The 26,766-nt window shown below is 37.9% G+C and overlaps 1 protein-coding gene across 13 annotated transcripts in view; it reads left to right on the top strand.

Moving 5' to 3' along the window:
• The window catches only part of ptprt (protein tyrosine phosphatase receptor type T), a 230,143-nt gene that overhangs the window by 20,941 nt on the left and 182,436 nt on the right, over window positions 1-26,766 (top strand). For all 13 annotated transcript variants that reach the window (XM_058054365.2, XM_058054362.2, XM_058054361.2 and 10 more), the window contains exons 2-3: window positions 2,215-2,340; window positions 25,288-25,448. In XM_058054365.2, coding sequence (XP_057910348.2) covers window positions 2,215-2,340; window positions 25,288-25,448 — 287 coding nt within the window. The remainder of the gene's footprint in view (window positions 1-2,214; window positions 2,341-25,287; window positions 25,449-26,766) is intronic.

Below are 26,766 nucleotides of genomic sequence, written 5' to 3'. Positions count from 1 at the left end.
GTAGATGTCTTTGATTTCTATTCCTTTCTAATGAGATGACTGAAAACGAGGGGGCGATAAATGCTAATTATGCTCATTGATGAATTCGTAGCGACTAGTTAGAGAAATGTTTTGCTGGTTTTTGAACTGCTGGAGGTTTTTGTTTTTTTTAATTTTTCCACTCATCTCACAGTGGATGCGAACGTTGATGCAAGTGTTGCTCCTGAAGGCATCAGCGTGTCTTCATCAAACGTCTTTAACGCTTTACATTTGCTTTAAAAGGCGGCCGACTGTCAGGCCGCACGGGAGCGTCGACTCTTCGACTTGAAAACTACATTTATTTACTTTTACTTGTTTACAAATTGCTGCTTTTATACATAAGTACTTGTAACAACATCCACCATGTTTGCGTGAATGTGATATTCCCGTTAACCTGCATGAAAATGTGGTGACGACGCCATTTTCAATGTGTTAAAACCTCTTCTGTATTATATACGTACTTAGTACTCATTCACTTCCTGTAGGGAACATTTAAGAACGGTTGTCATGTGACTAATGGTCACTAGCCATTCATTCATTCATTCATTCATTTTTAACCGCTTTTCCTCATGATGGTCGCGGCGATGCTTGAGCCTATCCCAGCTGTCTTCGTATGAGAGGCGGGGTACACCCTGGACTGGTGGCCAGCCAATCACAGGGCACATATAGACAAACAACCATTCACACTCACATTCATACCTATGGACAATTTGGAGTGGCCAATTAACCTAGCATGTTTTTGGAATGTGGGAGGAAACCGGAGTACCCGGAGAAAACCCACGCATGCACGGGGAGAACATGCAAACTCCACACAGAGATGGCCATGGGTGGAATTGAACCCTGGTCTCCTAGCTGTGAGGTCTGCGCGCTAACCACTTAACTGCCGTGCAACCCGGTCACTAGCCATTATTTCTATAAATATTATCAACAATTGTTTTTGAAGATTATAATCTTCAAAATGTAATATAACGTGAAATAATTTCATAGATTTTAAATTCTACTAATTGATTAAAAAGTATTGAATACATTAACTTCACTTAAGCCAAAAAAAAATGAGTACATGTTAATAAAAACAACAGTTGAAATGAGTTATGTACCCCGCCTCTCGCCCAAAGACAGATGGGATAGGCTCCAGCACCCCCGCGGCCTTCAAGAGGAAAAAGCGTTAGAAAATGAATGAATGTTAGTTTTCCAGCTGCACGGTGTGCACGTGGTTTGCCTACAGGCCACACAGCGCGACGACCCGAGTTCAGTTCCACCCTCAGCCATCTCTGTGTGGAGTTTGCATGTTCTCCCCGTGCATGCGTGGGTTTTCTCCGGGTACTCCGGTTTCCTCCCACATTCCAAAAACATGCTAGGTTAATTAGCGACTCCAAATTGTCCATAGGTATGAATGTGAGTGTGAATGGTTGTTTGTCTATATGTGCCATGTGATTGGCTGGCCAGCCGTGTTTTTGGAATGTGGGAGGAAACCGGAGTACCCGGAGAAAACCCACGCATGCACGGTGGAGAACATGCAAACTCAACACAGAGAAACCGAGGGTGGAATTGAACCCTGGTCTCCTAGCTGTGAGGTCTCCGCGCTAACCACTAGACCACCGTGCTGCCTCAATCAATTATATGTGTGAAAATAAACCTTACTATTGCGGTGTGCCACGGCCCAAGGACTGGAATACACCATCGCATTTCGGTGAGCGACGTCTGCCAAACGCCGGCAGCCGCAAACGAGGCGCATGAAGAAGCGAGCGTTAATTGATTCCACGACTTAAAGCGAGGCTTCTATTTTCAAACGCTTCTCAACAAATTAAAGGGGCTGTGCGTCAAAGCATATGCCTAATTAGCGGAGTGGGGTGCGTGCGCGACGCCGGAGGCTAGCGGAGAAGGCTAATGTACTGGAAAAAAATGTGCCTTCGCGCAATGTAGTGATGAGCATTTGGGACTTAATCATGTTGACACTTGGTCCGCCTCTCAGTCATCGGCGAAGCAGCTTCAGGAGCCAAAACATCCCTCAAGACAATCCCCGACAAAACGTGTAGCGCCACAGTGTGGGGGAAACCGGAATGATTCATATGGGTGGAATGAGTTCTTGATCATTCTGATGCCGATGCTGATGCTGATGCTGATGCTGATGCTGATGCTGATGCTGATGCTGATGCTGATGCTGATGCTGATTGACCCGTGTTATCTCTGTGGCAGGCGGCTGTAACTTTGAGGAGTCGTACAGCAGTTGTGGCTACAGTGTCTCTCTGGGAACCAATGGCTTCACCTGGGAACAAGTGGGCTCATGGGACAAGCCCACCTTGGACCACGCCTCGCATCCAGGTAAGTGTCAATCAATCATTCATCAATCAGTCAATCTCCAATTCGTACTGTATTTGCATCATTTTCATTGTGTTTGATTGTCAAGTTTTTACATAAAACACTTGCTATGTTAGTTAGTGCTATGTATTGATTGAATTTGCAATAATAACAATAATAACAATAATAATAATAATAATAATAATAATAATAATAATAATAATAATAATAATAATAATAATAATAATAATAATAATAATAATAATAATAATAATAATAATAATAATAATCTCTCTCTTATATCCCTACTATAGACGTAATATGAATGTAAATGTGACTATAGGGGTGTTATTTCATGTCTACAGGGCTCTAATACTGTTAAAGTTTGTATTTAGAATGGGTTTTCTATGATCTAACTCTTTTTGTTTTAATGACAACTAAAAATTTTTGATTAATCACACAAGCCCACATGATTACCAGGATTAATTGCATTTCTTTGTGATTAATTGTAATTAATTGATTAATTGATTTATTGTGATGTGCTGTGATAAATTGTGGAATCCGACTGCACGAGTGGTTAGCGCGCAGACCTCACAGCTGGGAGATCAGGGTTCAATTCCATCTTCGGCCATCTCTGTGTGGGGTTTGCATGTTCTCCCCGTGCACGCGTGGGTTTTCTCCGGGTACTCCGGTTTCCTCCCACATTCCAAAAACATGCTAGGTTAATTGGTGGGTGACTCCAAATTGTCCATAGGTATGAATGTGAGTGTGAATGAAAAGAAAAGTGTAAAAAGTATAATAGGTCCCCTTTAATGAGAATAATTCTTTCATCAGGTCTGGACTACTGTGACGCACTTTATTCTGGAATAAGTCACAATGCACGATAGCACTTAAAACTAGTTAGTCTAGAACTTTTGGGATGGCATTTTAGGGTACCAAAAAACAAAAAAACCTCTCCTCTCTGCATTGGCTGCTTGTTGGTTTTAAAATGTTATATCTTGTTTTTAATGCGTTGGCCCCACAGGGGAGACCTTGCCTTCTCTGTAATTGGCCCCCAAGCTGTGGCACTCTCTCCCCAGTTATGTACGCTTTGTCTATTTTCTGGCTTTTAACTCTGCATGAGTTGTGTGCTCCTCTTTGTCTTTTTAGTTTTGATTGGTTTACTTGATTGGTCTCACTTTTTATTTTATTTTGCCCATTTCTTGTATTTATTGTTTTTAATGTTGTTTTAATGTATTAAATGTTTTAGATAATATTTGTTTTATTGGTTTGACTGGATTCATTTGGTATTTTTATTTTTTTTACTTCTTAGTATTTATTATTTTACTAGTTTGTGCAGCACTTTGGAAACATCCATCCATCCATATGCTGGAGTCTATCCCAGCTGTCTTTGGGCGAGAGGCGGGATACACCCTGGACTGGTCGCCAGCCTATCACAGGGCACATATAGACAAACAACCATTCACACTCACATTCATACCCATGGACAATCTGGAGTGGTCAATTAACCTAACATGCATGTTTTTGTTGCTTAATTTAAAGGTTTTGGGCGGCACGGCGGTCGAGTGGTTAGCGCGCAGACCTCACAGCTAGGAGTCCAGGGTTCAATTCCACCCTCGGCTATCTCTGTGTGGAGTTTGCATGTTCTCCCCGTGCATGTGTGGGTTTTCTTCGGGTACTCCGGTTTCCTCCCACATTCCAAAAACATGCTAGGTTAATTAGCGACTCCAAATTGTCCATAGGTATGAATGTGAGTGTGAATGGTTGTTTGTCTATATGTGCCCTGTGATTGGCTGGCCACCAGTCCAGGGTGTACCCCGCCTCTCACCCGAAGACAGCTGCGATACAAAAGCGGTACAAAATGAATGAATGAATTTAAAGGTTTCTAATTGTATTGAAAAATAAAAGGAATATGGATTGGCTTACGGTTCGGGATGGATCTCAAACTCAATGTACCTGGGGTTCATTGGAGCTAGGGTCTGGGCAAGGCTGGGCCGCATCAGGTTTTCCAAAAAAAAACAAACGCATTTATTAAAAACAGAAAAATACACAAACTTTTTCAGTGCTTTGGTTCCGATTTTCTACAATAAAAGCTCTAATAAAACATTCCACTGCACAAAATAAGATGAAAAATAAATAAACAAATCAAGAATAAAAAAAATCAATCAATCAGTAATAAATAAATATAATAATAATAATAATAAAACGGCAAATAATAAAAACTTAAGAAACCACATATAGTTGGTGGGTAGACAAATAATTTTTTTCAGATTAAAATGAACAAAGCATTATTAGAGCCCTGTAGACATGACAAAACACGACTATAGTCACATTTATACTCTTTTTATTTACAACATATTGTGCAACTGCAGCGTCTTGAGACACATGCTAACTCGCAAACTAGAGAGCTAGCGACCTAAACGGTAGCCTTCAAGTTATTTCCTTTAAACTTAAATAGCCAAAAACTTACCACTTCCACACCGATAGGGAGGATAATTATTAACAGTTATTTAACCTTTAACATGAACATTAATCAAACGTAATAATTTTGTCTGGGTACATGATACCATACAGCATCCATATCAAACATATATCTCAAACATTAAACTTTCATATCAAGGCGGGGGCCTCAAACTATTGTGGCCCGCAGGCCGCGTGTTTGAGACCCCTGCTCTAGAAAGTGAAATTTAAGCTTGTGTAAGTGAGTGAAAAAAATTTGTGTTGTGTTGGCCTCCTCCTCTTTTCTCCCAGTATTTTTCCATCAGTCATATGTAAGTGTTGTGCAGCTGTGAGGATCTATGTGTCTTCTATGAGACTGAAAATGCACTGCGCAAATAGACTGCAAAGCATTTCGTCATAAACAGTTTTGACATCTGCAAGCAACTCTTAAAGGGACACACACAGAGCTTATACTCTGTAATTTATCAATCACTTTTCCTTCTTTGACGTTGCCGCCAGTCAAAGCTCTGTGATGTCGGCCAGTGATCACACACCGATGATTGGCATCTGTCAGATGCGGTGGAGGGAGATCCGTCAGGCTCCACCCGGCCGACCGTGATCTGATTCGAGTGAACGAATGCTCCTTGCCTCCATATGCTTGTCTCTCGGCGGCTATCTGTCTCATCTCTGGTTGCGGGCGGTGCTTGTCGTCGCCGATAACCATCATGCCTGTCACGTCGAAGGCGACTTATTGAGCGCACGTTGCTGTGGCGGCTATATAGATGTGATAGAGCGAGATGAGGACAAATTGTGTCTGTCAAGTCTCTTTTGTCTCCTGCTTAGAAGACTTTTGATGTGCACGCGCGTCTTTCAAAATGAACCTGTTTAATGTATTGTTAGTGTATAGCAGGATGCTACTATATATATATATATATATATATATATATATATATATATATATATATATATATATATATATATATATATAAACATTGTCTAGATTATCAAATCAACTTTATTTGTAGAGCACTTTTCCTGCCTGATTAAAAAAGTGTGTCTTTAATCTTCTTTTAAAAATATCAACAGTCTCTGCACCTCAAAAGAATCATATTAATAAATTGAATTCTTTTGTTACCTGGCTATTACTGAGGGATATAGAACATATGTCTTAAATCAATTAGTTTTATTTATTTTCTCATTTTAGTATTAATCTATAAAGAAACATCTATGGTGTTGGGGTGAATTTTGACCCATATATATTAATGTCAAGAAAAGGTAGAAAAAGTTATTGTTTTCAGCAACAGGTTCCCAGTATTTAAATTAAAATTGAGTGGTATAGTGACAAAAAAAGGCCTACATGCCCACACCAAAAGTATTAAAACCAAGTAACCAAGTAAGGAATAAATAAAAGGAATTAAAATTAAAATTAAAATTAAAATTAAAATTAAAATTAAAATTAAAATTAAAATTAAAATTAAAATTAAAATTAAAATTAAAATTAAAATTAAAATTAAAATTAAAATTAAAATTAAAATTAAAATTAAAATTAAAATTAATTAAATTAAATTAAATTAAATTAAATTTAATTGTGAAAGCAGGAAGTGAACAAATGTAACAGTTACTGATTGTAAAAGTACCAGATGGAGGGGTAAGATTTAATAAGCTTTGCTTCTTCCTACTCCTTTTGGACATATGGAACTGTGAACTGATTATGGGATGCACTCAATTGTAATCTGATGCATGTTCTAATGAAATGAAACCATTAGCATTACCATGATACCAGAAAGCTAACACAAGAGGTAGGTTAAACTCTTATGTAGGTGCAGCATAATTACAATATGCCCAAGGTAATATATATATATATATATATATATATATATATACAATGACAGAAAACAACAAAGCCATATAAAGTATGTGAAAATAGTGTAGTTTTGAACAATAAAAAAGTAAAATAATTAGGCTGACATCAAATTTGATGCCCCTGAACTACAACAAAGGTCTGCATTTTCCAACAAGGCTTTCTCTACCATATACTCCAAAACAAATGAATTTAGGGTTAGGCTTAATAAATGAGCATGCAAATACTATAATAATAATAGGCTCACTGAGCCTCTGCGTATGTCATCACCACCACAGTTGTCGTCTAATCTTTTCCTCTCTCGGCCTCCAAAGAGCGATGAGGCCGATGCAGTCGTCACTTGACAGCTCGTAGATCTGACAAGACCCGATCGGTGGCAACACCGCTCGCGCTCCGTCTTCATCTGCGTTCAGACGTGGTTGTCAAGTTCCTGACGGCTCGTAGATCTCTGGGAACGCCGCCGTTGGATTTGTGCAAATGCTTTGTTAACTTTTTATCGTCTTTGTTTTGGCACGCTGATGAAATCGTCTTTGGACGTATGACAGCGAGCGTTTGCGAGACGGCTAATGATGATGCATACGGTCCATACCAGAGAGCGTCACATGACCTTTTCATCTCTGCAAAACCACCACTGAAACTTTTCCTGTTGTTGGAATCCATCATCTTACTTTGCATTTTTTCTTCACTGATATGATATAAGTAATATAATCGTTTCATCTTTATTTGAGATTCTCATGTGATGCCACAAAAATGAGATGATATCATTATGGCAGTCTTTTCATTTTACATGGGGCAAGTTCGGGCAAGTAGTTCTCATCTTAAGGCAGGGGTCTCAAACTCAATTTACCTGGGGGCCACCAGAGCTCGGTTCTGCGTGAAGCCGGGCCGCATCAGGTTTTCAAAAAAACAAAAAAAAAAACGCATTTATTAAAAACTGGCAAAAAAATCAATAAAAAACCTATCTTCAATGCTTTTGCTTCTGCTATACCCTACACTTTTTCAGTACTTTGGTTCCGGTTTTCCACACCAAAATATCTGATAAAACATTCCACTGTTCTCAAATATCTTCATTTTTATTTTTCTATACACAAAATAAGATAAAAAATAAATAACAAACAAATTAACTAACCCTAACCACATACAGTTGGTAGAGAAATTATTTTTTTCAGATTCAAATGTACAGTATTAACAGTTATTTAACCTTTAACATGAACATTAATGAAACTTAATCATTTGACCCAATTAGCAAGTTAGCATCGTACTCAGTTCCATCTGGGAGCAGCGTGGTAACTTTAACAACATGTTTGACGAGATGCTTTATCTTGACGTGTATTTTCCCTTTTATTCCAAATCATTTCCTGCATTTATTTGTACCCGGCGTCATAAGCCTTTAGCTTCATTGCTAATACAAAGCAAAACAGGGCGGGGTAACAGGGTAGGGTAACAGTATGGGCGGGGCAAAACCATGTTAATTGTGTCCGGTGTGCACACAGCTTTAAGCTGTCATTTCAACATTAAACTTTGGCTTCAAGGTGGGGGCCTCAAACTAGCGTCTCACGGGCTGCATTTGGCCCGCGGGTTGCGAGTTTGAGACCCCTGCCTTAAGGATTTCCCATGGGCAGTAATTTTTGTTTTTAATGTAGAGCCCTGTAGTATCGCATGGTATCGTATCGTGAAGAGGGCGAATCGTATTGCATCGTATCGCCAGAAAATTCTATGTATCGTTAAAGTATGGTATCGCTGGCAGTGCATCGAGATGTGTATCGAATCGTCCTCAGTGCTGAGATTCACACCCCTATTCCATATGTGTTTATTTTCTATTGATGCATTTGGTTTGATGACCTCCAGTTCCTTTCTGCAGTTTAAATGTGCATGTGTTAAGATGAAAAATGTACTACTAGTACTTCCTTCTGACTCGCTTCTTTCCAATTCAACTCGAGAGTCGGTCCCATTATAATGTGTTCCATGCAACGTCATGATCTATGTAGGAAAACAACCACAAGAAATGATAATCATTTCATCTTTATTTGAGATTCTCATGTGATGCCACAAAAATTAGATGATATCATTATGGCAGTCTTTTCATTTTACATGGGGCAAGTTTGGGCAAGTAGTTCTCACCTTAAGGCAGGGGTCTCAAACACGCAGCCCGCGGGCCAAATGTGGCCCGTAGGACACTACTTTGAGGCCCCGCCTTGATATGAAAGTTTAATGTTAGTGCGGCCCACGCAAGTTTGATATGGTTGCTGTATGGTATCATGTACCCAGAAACAATTATTACGTTTGATTAATGTTCATGTTAAAGGTTAAATAACTGTTAATAGTTATCCTCCCTATCCATGTGGAAGTGGTAAGTTTTTGGCTATTTAAGTTTAAAGGAAATAACTTGAAGGCTACCGTTTAGGTCGCTCGCTCTCTAGTTTGCGAGTTAGCATGTGTCTCAAGACCCTGCAGTTGCGCAATATGTTGTAAATAAAAAGAGTATAAATGTGACTATAGTCGTGTTTTGTCATGTCTACAGGGCTCTAATAATGCTTTGTTCATTTTAATCTGAAAAAAATAATTTGTCTACCCACCAACTATATGTGGTTTCTTAAGTTTTTATTATTTGCCATTTTATTATTATTATTATTATATTATTATTATTGGTTTGTTTATTTATTTTTCATCTTATTTTGTGTAGAAAAATAAAAAGTAAGATATTTGACAACAGTGGAATGTTTTATCAGAGCTTTTCTTGTAGAAAATTGGAACCAAAGCAAATTAAAAAAAAAATTTTGTTTTTTATAAATGCGTTTTTTTTTTTTTGAAAACCTGATTCAAGTAAATTGAGTTTGAGACCCCCTGCCTTAAGGATTCCCCATTGGCAGTAATTTTTGTTTTTAATGTAGAGCCCTGAATATGTTCTTAGATTTGAACAGAATAAATAATGACTGGTCTTTATGTGAAATCCATCTCCAGAAGCTCCGGCCTTTCGCTTTAGTTTTCAGTCTTTAGCCTGCATTTGACAACCCAAACCTCTTTTTACTCTTTTTGTCATTGGAGGCAATTTGGGAAAGTCTGCTCGGGCTCAGCTGACAATGTCGAAGCAAAACAAAGTCTGTTTTTAGACTTTTTTTGAACAGCGACTGACAAGCAAACTGCGGCGTACGTGAAGCCTCTCGGCTCCGCCTGTCCTCGCGTTGCCTTTCAAGATTTCCATCGCAGACGTCCCCGCCTCCTGAGGCGACTCTGTCCTAAAATGTGCCTCCAGGTTTCCATCAGTGATCTTATTTTAACTTTGACAGCTTGACAGCAAAGAGTTGTACTTTGACATTTGTCTGCTTGTTTGTGTGTGTGTGTGTGTGTTGTGTGTGTGCTCAGCATTTTTTTTCTCCTTCAGAGGCTGAAAACAAACCAAGCCTAATCAGAGACACACACACACACACACACACACATGGTAATAGACTTGTAAATGACAGTGTTTGAACGTGTGTGTGTGGATCAAGTGGGGCTGATGGCTGCAGAGGTTAAACATCTCGTCTGCTTTTTTGGTCCGGGGTGCTGATTGGAGAGCTCTCGTGAGGCTGGACTTGATTGCGTTTGTGATTTGTGGGCAGATCTTGCAGCACAAATGGCAAGCGGCGGTAATGACATGTTGACGAACAGATCAACGTCGTTTCCCCCGTGTTTCAGTTGCCGCACTTCTGTACTCACTCTTGGTGATTTGACTGCATTCACGTTGAGAAGTATTGCGCAATGCAGTCATAATGCTGAAAAACGGCAAAAGGGGAGGGACTAAGTTGAAATAATGTAGCGGCGGAACGTAGTGAACAGAAAATGGGCGCATTTTGTGATCATCATTTCCAGTAAGTTCAATACCCTGTCAAACCTCGTGCCCTCAGGCGCTAAGTACACCGTGTACAATGTACACTTATTGAAGTATACTGACTGAAATATTCCATTTGAGACGCAGCCTTTGTTCTTTGTCAGCGTTGAAGCTCCGCTTCATACAAGCTCCTCGCTTTTGACGGGAAATGCAAGCCGTGTTTGAAGGCGAGTGAAACGTGCTCTCAGACATGAGGCACTTCTTTTTCTTTTGGGATCATTGGAATTCAGCATGGAGTCATCTCGTGCTTTGAGACGAGACGACTTAGCTAACGCACACACAACTTGTCTATGTAGGAAAAGCTGATTTTTCCAGAAAAAGCTTAAAGGTGACCTTTTGGCCATCTTTTGGTGCATATCACAATGTTGCTATGAAACCAGGGGTGTCCAAAGTACAGCCTAAGGGCCACTGGCGGCCCACAGTGCTGTTTTTTTTTTTTACTAAAAAATATTTTTTTACAAGAAAACTAATAAAAAAAACAAAACACTAAAAACACAAAAAATGAAAAAATAATTTTAGTCATTTTATAAGAAGAAAGTTGGAACATTAAGAGAAAAATATTGTAATATTATGAGGAAAAGTAAAATGTTACTATGTTGAAATATTGACGAAAAAATATTTTTTTAAGTCATAATATTATGAAAACAAACAGAACAACAAAAAGCTGTAATTTTTTGCCGTAAAAGGTTCTAATGTTAGAAGAAAAAGTTATTATGAGAATACATAATTCCAGGAAGAAAATTTACAAGACCAAAGTTGTAATTGTCAAGGGGAAAAAAACACCAAAAATTAAGAAAACAGTTGCCATTTTACCAAAATAAAGTAAAAATAGTTATAGAAAAAAAGTCATACATTAAAGAGAAAAAATGGCAATTTTAGAACAATAAACATGTAATATTATGAGGAGAAATAATGTTGTTTTAGTAGCGTAGAGTTGACATATTAATTAAAAAACTGAAATATTATATTTAAAAATCCTAATATGAGAAATAAAACAAAATTAAGTTGTCTGTTTTGGAAAATTAGTTAGGGGGAAAATGTGAATAAAGTCAAAATAGTATTGGAATATAGTAAAAATATTATGGAAATAAAGTCAAAATATTATTGGAATGAAGTCAAAATATTGTGAGAATAAAGTGAAAATATTATGGAAAATAAAGTCAACATATTATAGGAATAAAGAAAAAATAATATGGGAATAATGTCAAAATATTGTGAGAATTAAGTCAAAAGATTATGGAAATAAAGTCAAAATATGAGAGGAATAATGTCAAAATATTATGGGAATAAAGTCAAAATATTATGTGAATAAAGGTCAAATATTGTTGGAATAAGTCATAATTACAAGAAGAAAATGTATAAATAGAATGTTCAAATAGTTGGAAAAAAATAAAAAACACAACAGCAAAAATTAGAAAAACAGCTTTAATTTTACATATAAATTCTAAATATTTAGAGGGAAAAGGTCACAATTTTATGAGGATAAACTTGTAATATTGTGAGAAAAAATAACATTTTAGTAGTTGAAATATTAAAGAAAAAGTTTTTAATTCATAATATTATGGAAAAAGGTTATAATGTTAAATATAAATATGTAAATAAATATATAATATTTAAATATGTATAAATATTATGAGAATATACTCATAGTAATTTGACAAGAATAAAATAAAAAGGATCCTCCTCAAAGGTTTTCATATTATGAGGAAGAATAATATCATTTTGGAAACATAGAAATGAAACATTAAAGAAATACTGTATATACGTATGTTATATACATACGTTGATGAGTTGTTACGTTGATACGTTGGCATATCACCTCGTACTTTAAAATAAAAATTAAAATTAAAATTAAAATTAAAATTAAAATTAAAATTAAAATTAAAATTAAAATTAAAATTAAAATTAAAATTAAAATTAAAATTAAAATTAAAATTAAAATTAAAATTAAAATTAAAATTAAAATTAAAATTAAAATTAAAATTAAATAATTAATAATTAAATAATTAAATACAAAAATAATTTTAAAAATTCAATTAAATTATATTAGGAAAGCAGGAAGTGAACAAATGTAACAGTTACTGATTGTAAAAGTACCAGATGGAGGGGTAGGATTTAATAAGCTTTGCTTCTTCCTACTCCTTTTGGACATGTGGAACTGTGAACTGATTATGGGATGCACTCAATTGTAATCTGATGTATGTTCAAATGAAATAAAACCATTACCATTACCATTACCATTACCATTACCATTACCATTACCATTACCATTACCATTACCATTACCATTACCATTACCATTACCATACAGAATAACCTCTTAGCATATCTACATGTGTGGCAAAGTTCTTCACTAGGTGGCCCCCGCTGGATAGAGTTTTGACCCCTGGATTAAATGAAATCCACAAACTCCAATGAAACACTGAAGACTAAAGTCAAGTTTGATGCTTCCACGTTGCTTCCCGTGACGGCTCAGCCTGCAACAGCATGCGTTCATCTTGAAAGTCTTCATATTTTCTCCATCTTGCGGGTAAAGATCTGCGCCGGAGTCTTTCCTCTGCGTGTGAATAAGAGCAAGAAAGCAGCCAGCAGACGGAATGAATAAAAAACACACAAGACACTCTCACACGATTCATCAGGGGGAGCAATAAATGCCCATTTTTAAGAGCAAGGCAGCATATAAAAGCGGGGATGGCAGGAGTAATGGCTCCCTGTGGGCCCGTGATAACTCTCTGTGTTTATTTGTGAGCGCCAGCTAGACGGGGAGGCAATAATGTCTGGAAATGACACACAAGCTGCAAGGAAAGGAGCGCCAGCTCCGTTCCTTTCATTTTTCCATCCAGTCGGAGCCCCTGATGGCTTTCTTCTTCATTTGCAGTTAGCGGCGAGATGATACGCCCGCCGCCCGGCTGCCGGGTCCTCATTACCCGCTCCAAATGGGCCCCCGGGCCCGGCCGTGCTGCGCCTTTGTGCGCGCTTACCTGCGTGTCTTCGCGGATCCTGCTGCTGTCAGGCCATATAAATGACCGTAATATTCCCAAAGTGATTCTTGGCTTGAGGCAAATGGAAAAGAAATAAGCTCTTAGAGGAAATAACTGAACGTGTGTGCGCAACGAGGACGGCAAAAAGCTTCACTTGCAGACCTGGATGCTGAAAGCGGAGCCAGGTGATCCCAAAATACTCCATGCAGTCGCTTTGTGACTTTACTGGATGCAAGTTTTAGCATTGTTGCTAACTACGCAGCATATGCAGTATGACGTACTTTTCTTCTGGTTCTGAATTGTTTAGCGTCTAGGAGTTGTTCCACTGTGACGATTTATTTGAAGGGGTGTTAAATTAAAATTAAAATTAAAATTAAAATTGAAATTAAAATTAAAATTAAAATTAAAATTAAAATTAAAATTAAAATTAAAATTAAAATTAAAATTAAAATTAAAATTAAAATTAAAATTAAAATTAAAATTAAAATTAAAATTAAAATTAAAATTAAAATTAAATAGATATTTTTTAAAAATTAAATTAAATTATATTAGGAAAGCAGGAAGTGAACAAATGTAACACTTACTGATTATAAAAGTACCAGATGGAGGGGTAGGATTTAATAAGTTTTGCTTCTTCTTACTCCTTTTGGACATCTGGAACTGGGAACTGATTATGGGATGCACTCAATTGTAATCTGATGCATGTTCAAATGAAATAAAACCATTACCATTACCATGCTGAGAATTGTTCCGTGATTCATTGACTCGATTGTATCTTTCCAACAGGTCATTACTCTCATTCCACACAAATAACACATTCGTGCTTGCGTTCACCGTCGCTGACATGCAATCCACTGCAATATTTTAGACAGAAGCAAAAGATCTTTGACTGTTGACACTCAACTCGAGTTGACTCAACACTCAACAAAAATATGAATGCAACACTTTTGTTTTTGTTTTATGTACGTGTTTTGGCATTTTATAGCATGGAGCAGGCTAATGAATTAAAATACAAATACAAGGCATTCAGAAGACACATTAAACACTCGATATTCAACGCTGGTCACTAGGTGTCAGTAATGTTACATCGATGAGACAATAGCCAATAGTCTGCAATCTTGTTGATGGTCTTGGAGTCCATCCCAGTCTTGCTTTGGTCTGCAATCTTGTTGATGGTCTATTAGTGCATTCAGGTCTTGCGTAGGTCTACAATCTTGTTGATGGTCTTGTGGTGCATTCCAGTCTTATGTAGGTCTACAATCTTGTTGATGGTCTTGTGGTACATTCCAGTCTTGTGTAGGTCTACAATCTTGTTGATGGTCTTGTGGTGCATTCCAGTCTTGTGTAGGTCTACAATCTTGTTGATGGTCTTGGAGTCCATCTCAGTCTTGTATTGGTCTGCAATCTTGTTGATGGTCTATTAGTGCATTTCAGCCTTGCGTAGGTCTACAATCTTGTTGATGGTCTTGGAGTCCATCTCAGTCTTGCTTTGGTCTGCAATCTTGTTGATGGTCTTGTGGTGCATTCCAGTCTTGTGTAGGTCTACAATCTTATTGATGGCCTTGTACTCCATTCCAGTCTTTTGTAGGTCTACAATCTTGTTGATGGCCTTGTATAGTCCATTCCGGTCTTGTGTAGGTCTACAATCTTGTTGGTGGTCTTGTTGTGCAAACCAGTCTTGTGTAGGTCTACAATCTTGTTGATGGTCTTGGAGTCCACCTCAGTCTTGTATTGGTCTGCGATCTTGTTGATGGTCTTGTGGTGCATTCCAGTCTTGTGTAGGTCTACAATCTTGTTGGCAGTCTCGGAGTTCATCCCAGTCCTGCGTAGATTTACTATTGTGTTGGTGGCTTTGTTGTCCATCCCAGTCTTACAGTAGGTCTACAGTCTTGTCCCATGGTCTTGTCTTTTATCCACATACATAATGAGTTGAGCGACAGGACTCATTGAAAACGAAATTATTGTCTGAATTATTGCCAGATGTTTTGGGAATTCTCCATCCCTACTGTTTATATTTTGACTGATCGGATGTAATAGTATGCATGATTTAATTGAATGCAAATTTAAAATAATAATAATTAAAAATAAAATAAGATGGTCACTACAGGCACCACAGTGGAACGGATCCTTTTTTTTTGTCTCTTGGATACAAATAGCATTGTGTTGCATCACACTGCTGAATAATCCTCAAACATCATATGGTCGTCTTGTGGCTGACAGTTAAGCAGAAGAGGCTCCTTCGCCAAATGCATTATTTATTAATCAGCCGTGTTTCCATCAGACCGTGTTTCTGAAACGTCAGAGTCTCACACAGTCTCAAAGTCCTGCGGGTGTGAAGAGATTCGTTTTAGATCTCCAAAGGGTTCTTTAGCAAAGAGAAGGTGTCGCTTGCGCATCACAAAGTTGCAAAGACGAAAAGAAGAATGTTGGTAAAGTTTGGCAAGTTTGACCTTGTTCGTTCAAAGGGGGACAGTGGTTGTTTCCATGGCAACCGCTTGAAAACACCAACATTTGATGAGTGAAAATGACAGCGTTGCATTTAGAAACTGAAAGCATGTAAGACGTCAATGAAGACTTTAAAGGGGACCTATTTATTCATTCATTCATTTTCTACCGCTTTTTCCTCACAAGAGTCGCGGGATTGCTGGAGCCTATCCCAGCTGTCTTTGGGCAGGGCACACCCTGGACTGGTGGCCAGCCAATCACAGGGCACATATAGACAAACAACCATTCACACTCACATTCATACCTATGGACAATTTGGAGTGGCCAATTAACCTAGCATGTTTTTGGAATGTGGGAGGAAACTGGAGTACCCGGAGAAAACCCACGCATGCACGGGGAGAACATGCAAACTCCACACAGAGATGGCCGAGGGTGGAATTGAACCCTGGTCTCCTAGCTGTGAGGTCTGCGTGCTAACCACTCGTCCGCCATGCCGCCTATTTTGACATTATTCCAATCATATTTTTACTTTATTCCTATAATATTTTGACTTTATTCCCATAATATTTTGACTTTATTCCTGGAATATTTTGACTTTGTTCCCATAATATTTTGAATTTAGTCCTATAATATTTTGACATTATTGCCATAATATATTGACTTCATTATTTCCATAACGTTTTGACTTTATTCCTGTAATATTTTGACTTTATTTCCAGAATATTTTGACTTTATTTCCATATTATTTTTACTTTATTCCTATAATATTTTGACTTCATTTCCATAATATTTTGACTTTATTCTTGTAATATTTTGACTTTGTTCCCATAATATTTTGAATTTAGTCCTATAATATTTTGACATTATTGCCATAATATATTGACTTCATTCCTATATTATTGTGACTTTATTCCTGTAATATTTTGACTTTATTTCCAGAATATTTGGACTTTATTCCCATATTATTTTTACTTTATTCCTATAATATTTTGACTCTGTGCGCTAACCACTCGACCACCGTGCCGCCCGGGACCTATTATGTTTATAGTAATAATGTGTTGTTAGATTGTTGGATCGTATCAGCGTGCATTAATGGCGGACACACTATGCCTTCACTCAGTCAGTGTGGACCTACGTTACCACCCTTTGAGTTCAAACATGGTAACACTCATGAGCAACCAGCAACCTCTCCAAAGGCTTCATTTCTTTATTATCAACTCCTATACCCACAAAATTAGAAAGTGGGGTTCGTCAGTAGTCCGGAAGTCCTCGGGTGTCTCTGCTCTATAGGAGTCCACAACTCAATGCAAATGCAAAGGACTGAAATAATTGATAGAAACTGGAATTTTTGGAATTCAGTTGTCATTTTACCAAAATAAAGTAAAAATAGTTATAGAAAAAAAGTTATACATTAAAGAGAAAAAATTGGCAATTTTAGGACAATAACATGTAATATTATGAGTCGAAATAATGACGTTTTAGTAGCATAGAGTTGGCATATTCATTCAAAAACTGAAATATTATATTTAAAAATCCTAATATGAGAAATAAAACAAAATTAAGTTGTCTGTTTTGGAAAATTTGTGAAAAATGTGAATAAAGTCAAAATATTGTGAGATTAAAGTCAAAATATTATGGAAATAAAGTCAAAATATTATAGGACTAAATTCAAACTATGATGGGAATGAAGTCAAAATATTCTGGAAATAAAGTCAAAATATTCTGGGAATAAAGTCAAAATATTACAGGAATAAAGTCAAAACATTGTGGGAATAAAGTCCAAATATTATGGGAACAAAGTCAAAATATTATAGGAATAAAGTCAAAATATTACAGGAATAAAGTCAAAATATTATGGGAATAAAGGTAAAATATTGTTGGAAGTAAGTCATAATTACAAGAAGAAAATGTATAAATAGAAAGTTCAAATAGTTGTGGACTCCTATAGAGCTGCAACACCCGAGGACTTCTGGACTACTGCCGAACCCCACTTTCTAATTTTGTGGGTATATAATAAAGGGTTGATAATAAAGAAATGAAGCCTTTGGAGGGGTGGTTGCTGGTTGCTCATCAGTGTTAAAGTGTTTGTGAATATTCTCATTTGTTTAGGTCATTGTTGTGTATTGGACAACTTGAACAGTCCAGTTGCGATCAATTCAAGTCCCTGAGAATAGTAATAATAGGAAAAAAACTACAGTTTAGTTGTTACTGTTGCTTTCATTAGTGTGGGGCCTTTAAAATGTTCAAGGATACTGTTATGTGTTGTGTTAAAGAGTTTTGTGATATCCGACTGTCTGTGAATGTGACATGGGCCCTGATTGTGTGTGTGTGTGTTTATAAATCAATACGGCAAAGACTCACTTATGTGTAATTCAGTGTCTCGAATTTGCCTCAAAGGATGAATATGAGTACAAACACAGTACCAACTGTGTTTTTTGGGTATTTCATGTCATGTGTTGTGCGTAACGCATGTGTATCACTCCCACATGGCCGACCGACCTTGGGTATCTGAAAGGTCAACACAACCAATACGGTAAAGGCTTTTGGGATTTGGACTTCCCAGTTGCCCGATGTGTCAGTGGGATTGAGTGTGTCATGTGACTTATTGCCCCCCCCTCTGGGGGGGTGGTGAGGGGGCTTTCCTAAAGGCCTGATCGATAACGCCAATCCCACCTGTCTTTAACACCTTATTAGGAAAGGATTATGGCCGCCTCGCTTTGGCCTGCAGGTGTGTGTGTGTGTGTCATCCGTCCTTCTTTAACGGCAGGAAATCGATGAGCAGCCTCCACAGTGTGAATACACAAACATCCACGACCCTAAAATATCGACACCCACACCATATATACAGTATATAATACATCCAAATATGATATATTCGAATGCTCTTTATGTTTCGTGTGTGTGTTTGCGATGCACACATTCGGGGATGTGATGGAAATTAACATTTAGCATTGAATAAAACACAGTAGTACTATCTATCGTACTTGTATTGTACTTCATTCTACCATTACAGAATGAAGACTCTTGAACCAGTCATGATGTGCTATATATATCACTATATTGACACATACTATGGTACCCATTATGGCATTGGATGCTCATATCACCTTGTACTTCGGACCAAGGTACATTATTAAAAAAAAACAAAAAACAAAAAAAAAAACTTAAACTGTATTATGGAAAGCAGGAAGTGAACAAATGTAACAGTTACTGATTGTAAAAGTACCAGATGGAGGGGTAGGATTTAATAAGCTTTGCTTCTTCCTACTCCTTTTGGACATGTGGAACTGTGAACTGATTATGGGATGCACTCAATTGTAATCTGATGCATGTTCAAATGAAATAAAAACATTACCATTACCATTACCATTACCATTACCATTACCATTACCATTACCATTACCATTACCATTACCATTACCATTACCATTACTTCATGTCAATTGTCGTCATGATGCATGGAGGACGATCCAAATGAAATTGACAGCTTGGACACAACGGACTGATGTAGAGTCGCCAGTCCGCCTCTCGATCTCACGTTCCATCCTTCGCTCACTTGTGAACAAGACCCAGAGGTACTTTACCTTCTCGGACTGGACTTGGTTCTCATCCCCTGACCCGGAGATGGGACATTCCACCCTGCTCGGATGTGAACTGATCCAATGATCCAGTTGAAGATCACGTCTCAATGAAGCCAGCACGACCGCATCATCTGCAAAAACCAGAGAGCCAATCCTGCATCCTGAATCTGAGCCAAAGGGCACGCTGGTGGAGTCCAACTTTCACTGGAAATGAGTCTGACTTATTACTGGCAACGCTGACAAAGCCACCTGAATTAGAAGGTCTGGTACCCCATACTCCTGGAGTTCACCCCACAGCATTTCTCCAGTCGCATTATGGAATGCCTTCTCCAAGTCCACAGTTCCACAGTTTTTGTAAATTTGCATACAACCATCTCTGTGTGAAGTTTGCATGTTCTCCCCGTGCATGCGTGGGTTTTCTCCGGGTACTCCGGTTTCCTCCCACATTCCAAAAACATGTCCATAGGTATGAATGTGAGTGTGAATGGTTGTTTGTCTATATGTGCCCTGTGATTGGCTGGCCACCAGTCCAGGGTGTACCCCGCCTCTTGCCCGAAGACAGCTGGGATAGGCTCCAGCATCCCCCACGACCCTCGTGAGGAAAAAGCGGTAGAAAATGATTGAATGAATGAATGAATGAATGAATGCATACAACCAATTCTAATGCCAGCTCTGGAGGGAGCCATAAGCCACTTCACCAAAGTCTTAGCAAAGCCCAAGCGATCTCTAAAGTGAAGTTCCTCTTCCTCATCAGCCTTCTGTTGGGGCGGGGCCAATGATCAGGAAACGTCCCGGGAACTGTTTGCTGGTGCGTTGGTATGATCGGGCTGATGGCCAAGATGGCCTTGTCTCATATTTCCGCAACAAACAAGTCTCAGGTATATCTCAGCACTTAATTACAACAGAGGGAACATATTCCATTCTTAACAGCAACATGTTTCCCATGATGCATTTGTTTGCTCATTCAGAGAGCAGCTTCTTCTTATCTTCTGGTGGTCAATGAAGAGTCATCATGAAGATGCTTTTGGAGCCGTAAAGCCGTATGTGATATTGCATCGGCCAAATAAAGTCAAGTAAAGCTCGTAAAAGTAGTCTGCTGCTTCTTAACGACGGCCGTGAGAAGGAACCCTGTGAAGGTCAGCATGTAGCACACCTGCAGAGTTCACTTGTCTCTTCAAGGAATGTCTCATCAGTGTGATGATACACCAAAACATTCTCATCCTATCAAGCGTGGGCCTTTCCAAGGCGTGCAAACAGCGTTTTCCCGCGGTCAACTTGTCCAAATAACAAAGTCATGTCTCACTTGGAGCTCCCGGGCTCTTTGATCCAAAAGAAGACGCAGACAAAACAGCCCATCAGCCAAATGAAAGCGAGGTTTAAGAGCGACACGCGGTTGAAGAAAAACAAAAATAAGGAGAGAGCTTTGAGCCGAGACCCGAGGGAACAATTTGAGCTCCATGAGAAGATCTCGCAGCGCTCTCCATGCCATTGATCTCTCAAAAAGCTGCTTTCTGCTTTGCCGCTTTCATTTCTCGGCGTGAAAACTTGTTGTGTTTGTTGCTGACGGAGCTCAGAGAACGTGCTAGTTTGTTCTCACGCGGCTCACTGCTCTGTTAGCGTAGCGTGACACGTAGCGGTGGGGATGCTGTTCATTTTGTACCCACAGAAAATGTAGAAGAAAAATTTGAGCATCTTTGCATGGAATATTTTCTTTAATGTGTTTATACAGTGTATATCAGGGGTCTCAAACTCAATTTACCTGGGGGCCACTGGAGCTAGGGTCTGGGCAAGGCTGGGCCGCATCAGGTTTTCCCCCCAAAAAACGCATTTATTAAAAACAGAAAATTTTTCAAACTTTTTCAGTGCTTTGGTTCCGATTTTCTACAATAAAAGCTCTGATAAAACATTCCACTGTTCTCAAATATCTTAATTTTTATTTTTCTGCACAAAATAAGATGAAAAATAAATAAACAAATCAAGAATAAAGAAAATCAATCAATCAGTAATAAATAAATATAATAATAATAGTAAAATGGCAAATAATAAAAACTTAAGAAACCACATATAGTTGGTGGGTAGACAAATTTTTTTTTCAGATTAAAATGAACAAAGCATTATTAGAGCCCTGTAGACATGACAAAACACGACTATAGTCACATTTATACTCTTTTTATTTACAACATATTGCGCAACTGCAGGGTCTTGAGACACATGCTAACTCGCAAACTAGAGAGCTAGCGACCTAAACGGTAGCCTTCAAGTTATTTCCTTTAAACTTAAATAGCCAAAAACTTACCACTTCCACACGGATAGGGAGGATAACTATTCCTTGAACATGAACATTAATCAAACGTAATAATTTTTTCTGGGTACATGATACCATACAGCATCCATATCAAACTTGCGCAGCCCGCACTAACATTAAACTTTCATATCAAGGCGGGGGCCTCAAACTAGTGTCCTGCGGCAGACTAGTTTGAGACATGTTTGAGACCACTGGTGTATATATATATATATGTTAGGGTGCATCAAATTTGAATGGGAAATTTTAATTTCATAATATCAATTTGGCTGGCATTCCATTTTTTTCTAATGAACATAAAAATGTCTTTTGCAAAGTTTTAGGAAATCCATTGAGATTTAGGGGTGCCAACTCACACATAAACTTTTGTAAAATTTCGGAAAATGTGCAATTTCTAGTCTAATTGCCAAAATTTGACCTGGAAATGTTGGTTATAATGGACTTCTATATAGCATAATTTTCTATAGGGTTATCAAACTAAATATATTTGTTTTCGCTTTTGATTGTGTATTTCTCAGAATTCAACTTTCAAAATTCTCCATTCATTTGTCCTTATTGACAAAATGAATGGCGGTAAATGGGACATGTTCACATGGCCTTACCTTGAATTTTATGTAGCAGTGATGGATATTTGACATACATATAAAGTTTAAACACTTTCTTTTTTTTATTTTATTTGTATTTTATTGTAAACACAAAGTGCAATAGTGACACATTTAAATAACAAACAAATAAAAAATTCAAATAACAAACAGAACATTAACTAAACTTCAAACTTAATTGCTCAGTCTATTGTAAATATGAAGCATCAGTAATACTGTCTACTCTATATTACTGTTGTTGATGATAGGCTAGCTCAGCTATTAGCTAACTGTCATTAGCTAACTGTAGCTAGCTAATGTTAGCTACAGTAGAGGCAATGCACACTAAATACCTATAAATATGACTACAAATCATTCAAATTACAAAGACAAAACCACAAATTTGGTAGTAATATGTAATAAGAGTATAAATACCAACAAAAACATAAAGATCACATCAGAGTTCTTGAGCTGCAGTCTTTGCTGATCTCAAATCTCCATGGCGACCATTGAACTGTTCACCACTTTATTCCACAAAAACAGATATACGTATGGTGGCACCCCTAAATAATCATGTATTGGAAAAATATTTTGTATGTGTTGTTTCTACATATATTGGAACACTTTTAGTACCCAGCCATTTCAAAAGTCAATAATTGTGTTTTTTGATGCACCCTAATATATATATATATATATATATATATATATATATATATATATATATATATATATATATACACATATATATATACTGTGCTGGGTCCATTACACATCCAGGACACAAAACATATGGGACCTTGTGTGTGTGTGTGTGTGAAAAGGCTCAGAGGGGGAATTGGGTGCAATGAATGCCTGAAATGGAGGTCAAATGTGACATGTGTGTTACTGAGTCCATCATGATGATGATGATTATTCATCCTTTTATTCAACAAGTGTGTATTTTGTCTCATCAGCACCATATCCTCTTGGACCCCACCCTTTCATTAGAATCCCACATCAAACAGTTAACCCGGACTGCATTTTTCCATCTTAAGAACTCCGCCCATAACTAAAAACCCACCTCTTTAAATCTGTTTTTAATGTCTCACTTTTTATACCTGATTGCTGTGCCCCGCCCCGCTTTTACTCATGTTTTAACTGCGTATTAACCAATGAGTGTTGTATTTTAATGTATCTTTTACTCTCTTTACTTGTTTTTATTCAACTCCATTCTTCTGTAAAGTGTCTTGAGTATTTTGAAAAGCGCTATACAAATAAAATGTATTATTATTGAGCACTTCCTGGTTCCCAGCGTGCTTTGCGGCACCGTCGATGTAAATAGTTTGTCAGTTTGTAGTTAAAGTTGCATAGTTGTTCATTCTTGGTCTGCTGAACTAGTGAGAGTGCTTTTATTCGTCTGTTGTGGTCTTTCTTGTTGATTTTGAATTTAATGGGCTTAGTAAGGTGTGAAAAGCAAGCTAATTCTATTACTTGTGAAAACGCGCCTTAGATGTGATTCAACAGTGGGGCGGAGTACCGCGAATGCGTGTTTTGCGGGGTCCTCTGTAGCCAGGGCAACACAAAGCTGCCCCGGCGGATGCCTGACTGTAAATCATGCGGCGGAAAAATATATTGGCGAACCCACGCGTGTATCGGCCGATACGATTCAAGGAAAAAACACAAATATCGGCCCGATGTATCGGTCGAGCCTTAGTTTGTCCTAAACGGCCTCCCATAGAGGCTTCAATAAATGGTTACCATGTCAGGAAGGGAAAAAGTGAATCCTCAGTGTAGTGACGACTCACAACTTCTTTGAATTAATCTTACTTAGCCTTTTTAATGCTTGAAAATGCTTCATTTCGGGCAGAAATATGTACAATTGCTTAAATATGGATATTTCTGGACTAATAACAGGCTGTATTCATGTTATGTTACCATGAAATATCATAACATGAGCTTCTGATGTCATAATAAGTAATAAGAGCATCTTGAGTCACATTCAAAGTAGATAACTTTATTTAAAACACGAGTCTCAAATTAAACAAAACACTTGACAGAGTGGCAAAAGCAACATAAATCTTAATACGAGGAGTGTGTACCTGCGTGTGTATGTGTTAAGTGTGTGATGTGTGAGTGTGTTTATGTGTGTGAATAGGAAATGTAATCAGGACTGGTTCACTTTGGAGAGACCTGTTTAGACCAAGGCTGTAGTACTTTAACACACACACACACACACATGCATCGCTGCTATTTGCACCATTTACTCAAAGCAATTTCTCTTCCTGTGTGTGTGTGTGTGTGTGTGTGTGTGTGTGTGTGTGTCTGATGTTCTTATGGGGTGAAAGGCAGGTGAGGGGTTCAAGGTCACCTTCTAGCACAGACATTACTTTTGCTCTCTAACGCTCTAAAAGTCACCGCACTGGCCTTTCAAAATAAAATGTCATGACTCCACGTCGGCTATTAAAGCAACAATAAGGGACAGATCCCGGAAAAGTAGCATCATCACAAACCTTGCTTGCAGACTGCTTTATGCATGATATTGTGTCTTGTTAAGTACCTGCTTCATAAACAGGAAGTACACACACACACACACACACACACATCTATCCCACCTGCGTGATTCAGGATGTACAGTAAATCTGCTTGTGCACTGTGGAAGCGCTCCAAAGAGCAGATCTGCGCCGTAAAATACAGTTAGAGCGCCAGGCGACAGGCACAAAGTTCTTTATGTGGTCCTGCTGAGCCCTCAGGGAAGGATGCATTAATACCACACACACACACACACACTGTGGCAGTGATCATGTGAACATCTCATCACTTTATCAAATAAAAGAACCATTTCGCCTTCTGATGACTTTTCATTTCAATTGATGACATTTAAAATGTAAACAAGCCATCATGCTCATCTTTGTCCCTCTGTGGGCGTGGCTACAGGCGGCTTCATGGCGGTGAACGCGTCGGGCCGGGCGTCGGGTCAGAGGGCGCATCTGTACATGCCCAAGCTGAAGGAGAACGACACCCACTGCATCGACTTCCTCTACTCGCTCTCCAGCCGGGACGGAGCCAGCCCGGGCACGCTCAATATCTACATCAAGGTGTGTGTGTGTGTGCTGCTCTCCGAAATCCATTCTTGTTGATACGAACTGTACCAACCAAAATGTTGCATTTTTATGGGAATAAATATTAAACCAGGGCGGCACGGCGGTCTAGTGGTTAGCACGCAGACCTCACAGCTAGGAGACCAGGGTTCAATTCCACCCTCGGCCATCTCTGTGTGGAGTTTGCATGTTCTCCCCGTGCATGCGTGGGTTTTCTCCGGGTACTCCGGTTTCCTCCCACATTCCAAAAACATGCTAGGTTAATTGGCCACTCCAAATTGTCCATAGGTATGAATGTGAGTGTGAATGGTTGTTTGTCTATATGTGCCCTGTGATTGGCTGGCGACCAGTCCAGGGTGTACCCCGCCTCTCGCCCGAAGACAGCTGGGATAGGCTCCAGCACCCCCCGCGACCCTTGTGAGGAAAAAGCGGTAGAAAATGAATGAATGAAATATTAAACCAGGACACCCTCCCAAACCTACCCACCCCCAACACACATACACACACACTGACGCTAATTTTGTAGCTTATTTAAATAATTTGATGTCGGGGGCCGTAAGTGAGTAAGAAAGACTTCTTTAGAAAAAAATATAGTATTGTTATTTTTGTGAAATTTACATCTTTTTAAAAAAATGCATTTTTTTTTACATTGTCTTGAAATAAATTCACTGTGGGTAATTTTTACATAACAAAAAATAGAAATTTTTCCTAAAAAAGATGCATTACTTTTTGGGAATCTGGAAATATTTTTGAAAAAAATGACAATTTTATTGTCCTGCAAATCTCGACATTTTCCCAAAGAAAACTTACTACATTTCCCTCCAAAATATACTTATTAAAAAAACAATATAATAATGTAAATATATAGACATCTTTCCTAAAAAATACATGACCATTTTTTTCAAAATAAATATATATTTTTGAAAATATATAAAATTCTTCCCTACAAAAAATACTACTTATTTAAAGAATAATTTTTAGGAATTATACATCTTTTAAAAAGAAAATCTCGAAAAAAATACATTACATTTTTCTTCAAAATAAAATTTTTTTTTGAAAATATAGAAAATTCTTCCCTACAAAAAAAACTACTTATTTAAAGAATAATTTTTGGGACATATACATCTTTAAAAAAATTCCTTGAAAAAAAAATCATCTTTTAAAAAAAAATATTGACCTTTTTCCCCTTTAAAAGTACATTACTTCTTTCCTTGAAAATAATGATTTTTATAAAAATTTAAAATATAGAAAATTACCTAGAAATAAACATATTTTTTTTCTTGAAAATCTGGATATTTTCCATCCAGTCCATCTT

The sequence above is a fragment of the Doryrhamphus excisus genome, linkage group LG18 (assembly GCF_037039965.1).
Source record: "Doryrhamphus excisus strain RoL-2023G ecotype Guam linkage group LG18, RoL_Dexc_Guam_v1.1, whole genome shotgun sequence".
In the NCBI taxonomy this organism is placed as follows: domain Eukaryota; kingdom Metazoa; phylum Chordata; class Actinopteri; order Syngnathiformes; family Syngnathidae; genus Doryrhamphus; species Doryrhamphus excisus.
This window is presented reverse-complemented; position numbering and strand designations above follow the sequence as displayed.